Here is a 2,592-nt window from a genome sequence, read left to right on the forward strand (position 1 = left end):
CTGCGAAGCTTACTAAACAATGTTTAGGGGGCATAGGTGGGAGCGGGTATGGGAGGGGCCAGTCCCAACCAGTGCCAGTCAGTACACTTGTCTGACCAAGCCCTGTGTCTGATCACCAGTCTGTCATCTTTTTATAAATCTTTTCTTAACTTTCTGTGTATATCCTGTTTGTGCGAGTGCTGTAAGGACTAGGTGCCAGCTACTGGGGGACTGGCATGAATGGATACGAGACTAGCAGCTGGAGTCAGAGCAGGGGTGTAGGTGCCCCGAGCCTGTGGTGTCAGCAGCAGGAGCGGGTGAGGGTCTTGGCTCCAGCCTCAGGAGCAGGAGTAGCACATGTCCCAGCCGGGAGGACGCGGACGGTATGTGTCCTGGGCGCAGCTACAGGTGAGACTGGGTGAGTCAAGCAAGTGAGGCTCTTGGCACAGCATCTGGACTGGGACTGCAGGTTGCAGTCTGGTGCCTGCTGCTGATGGGTGCAGGTAGAATGTCTGTATTTTCATGTGGTTTGACCCCACGTGTGTCTCTTTGGTATGTGTAATTCACTAGCAAACTTCAAGTTGGACTAGCAATGAGAGAGAGGTGCTGGGTCTGGGTAGGGGTATCAGGTAGGTAGAGGGCCCATGCTGGTGTTTAGGCGGACCTGTGGGCATGGGGTGCCTGTAAGATAAGAGTACCTGTAAGACAAGAGTGTGAGTGCATGCATCTGCTAGTGACTTGCTGCCAGCCAGCAAGTAGGAGGCCCATGATGAGATGGATAAAAGGACTCTGGACCCAGGCAGGGGGTATTAGATAGACAGAGGGATATGCTGGGCTGATATTTGAGAGATCCATGAATGTGCATGTGCTCGTGAATCTGAAGGGGATGAGAGGGGGCGTACTCGCAATAGTGAGCTTCAATCCTGACCAGGTGAAAAGGAGGAAGAGGTCTTGGCTGGCTGTACTTCAGTTCATGCGAGTCCTGGCAGTGTTACATGTGGGTGCTGTTGAAGGCCTCGTCTGTGGCAGCTAGCTGCATAGCTGAGCTTCACTACTGGTTGAACCTGCCGATGAGGAAGCAACTGCCACATCTATGGATCTGGGGTGGAGACCCCCAGGCCTCTGGATGCACTGGGCTGGGCTCCAGCAACAGGGCAGGAGAAATCCCTGGACTGGTCCCAGAGATGCTGGAGGTTGCAGCCATTTATAACATCCCTTAACATAATTGGTGAAAAAAGATTTCATAATAGGTATTCAATACAAAGGTTCTCTTTGTGAGTCAGGAGTTCTTGAGCTACGTGCATCTCAAAGTTAAGAAAACTGTGCTGAGAAAAATACCACTATATCCGTTTTCTATTTTCTTGTCTGCTGCTGACCATTAACAAGACACAGAAGAAAGATCTATTTATTCCAATACCTTGATTTCCATGGCTGCTTTTACAAAACCAGGGTGCTGCTGAAGATTATATAAGTCAAAAATGTGTGTTTTGCCTTAAATCTAAAAGAAGTGGAGATGCTTTAGAATTTGGGGGTTTAAGCCTTATCAGGAGTTTCTTGGCCTCATTCTGTATACTAAGCATTTCAGTGAAACTCCATTCATGACTTTACATTCCAAACCGTAGTTCTTTCTCCATTATTATGCATGATTCTGCAATGTTAAGGGAATTCTGCAATATTGTCATATAAAAATTAAACCTTTGACATTCTAGTGTAGAGATTGCTGAAGTTTACCTGCCTCCCCTCTGAACCAGGTTGCTGCGTTTAAATCCTAAAGAGACAGGAAATAGGCAGTTTTATTTGGGATGAAGATCATGTAAGTTGTCTTTTTTTTAATAAAGGAACAGCTTGATTTAATGAATAGTATTGGGTTCCAGAGCTTCATTCATAGCCCCCAACCAACTATGTGACAGTAAGCATGTCACTTAACCACCGTGTCCTACTTTCACCATCTGTAAAATGCTTTGGAAAGTCATGGAAAACTGAATCATAGGTCTTTTCCATCTCTAGAGTCTATTAGGTCATCCAACTGTCCATCTGCCAGTAGAAGATTGTTTCCTATATCCACCAGTGTTTTTCCAGTCTGGATTCTGTCCTCCCAAATGACTGGGCTTCCACCAGTACCTTTGGGAGATGATTTTGCAGACTTCTAGACCTCATTGTCAGGAAGCTTTTCTGACATTGACGAAAAGAGGTTTGGGGGTTTGTTTTTTTTTTGTTAATTTAATTTCGTTCTGTTACTTTATTCCCATTATTATATGCTTCCTTATAGTTTTAACACATATGCAATTTACACCACACCTTAAAAATCTAGGTAAGATGCAAACTCTCTGTAAGGTATCTAACAGATAGAAGGAAGGACAACATAAGATTTTGAAACGCAAGGTACGACCCTCTATAAGAAAGTAAGCTACTTGGTTCTTCCAAGAAATTACATCTAAGGAAGTGTGCAGACTGCTCCAGAATTAGGACAGAAACAGGGTAGAGTATGGAAACTTAACAATGGAGCAGGATGTTAAATGAAAGTGTTGGAATACTTATCAAGGATGATTAAGTAGGGAAAAAGAGAGAAAGGAACAAGTATAATTTAGTTGTTGAACGTGAAAGTCTTTCCCT

The 2,592-nt window shown here is 44.6% G+C and overlaps 1 protein-coding gene across 1 annotated transcript in view; it reads left to right on the forward strand.

Annotated features, from left to right (window-relative positions):
• The first annotated feature begins 215 nt into the window (after positions 1-215).
• SRFBP1 (serum response factor binding protein 1) overlaps positions 216-2,592 on the forward strand; it is a 25,242-nt gene continuing 22,865 nt past the window's right edge. The window contains exon 1 of the mRNA XM_009581478.1: positions 216-362. Within this exon, the coding sequence (XP_009579773.1) occupies positions 216-362 (147 nt within the window). The remainder of the gene's footprint in view (positions 363-2,592) is intronic.

This window comes from Fulmarus glacialis, unplaced genomic scaffold, assembly GCF_000690835.1.
Source record: "Fulmarus glacialis isolate BGI_N327 unplaced genomic scaffold, ASM69083v1 scaffold8257, whole genome shotgun sequence".
Lineage (NCBI taxonomy): Eukaryota > Metazoa > Chordata > Aves > Procellariiformes > Procellariidae > Fulmarus > Fulmarus glacialis.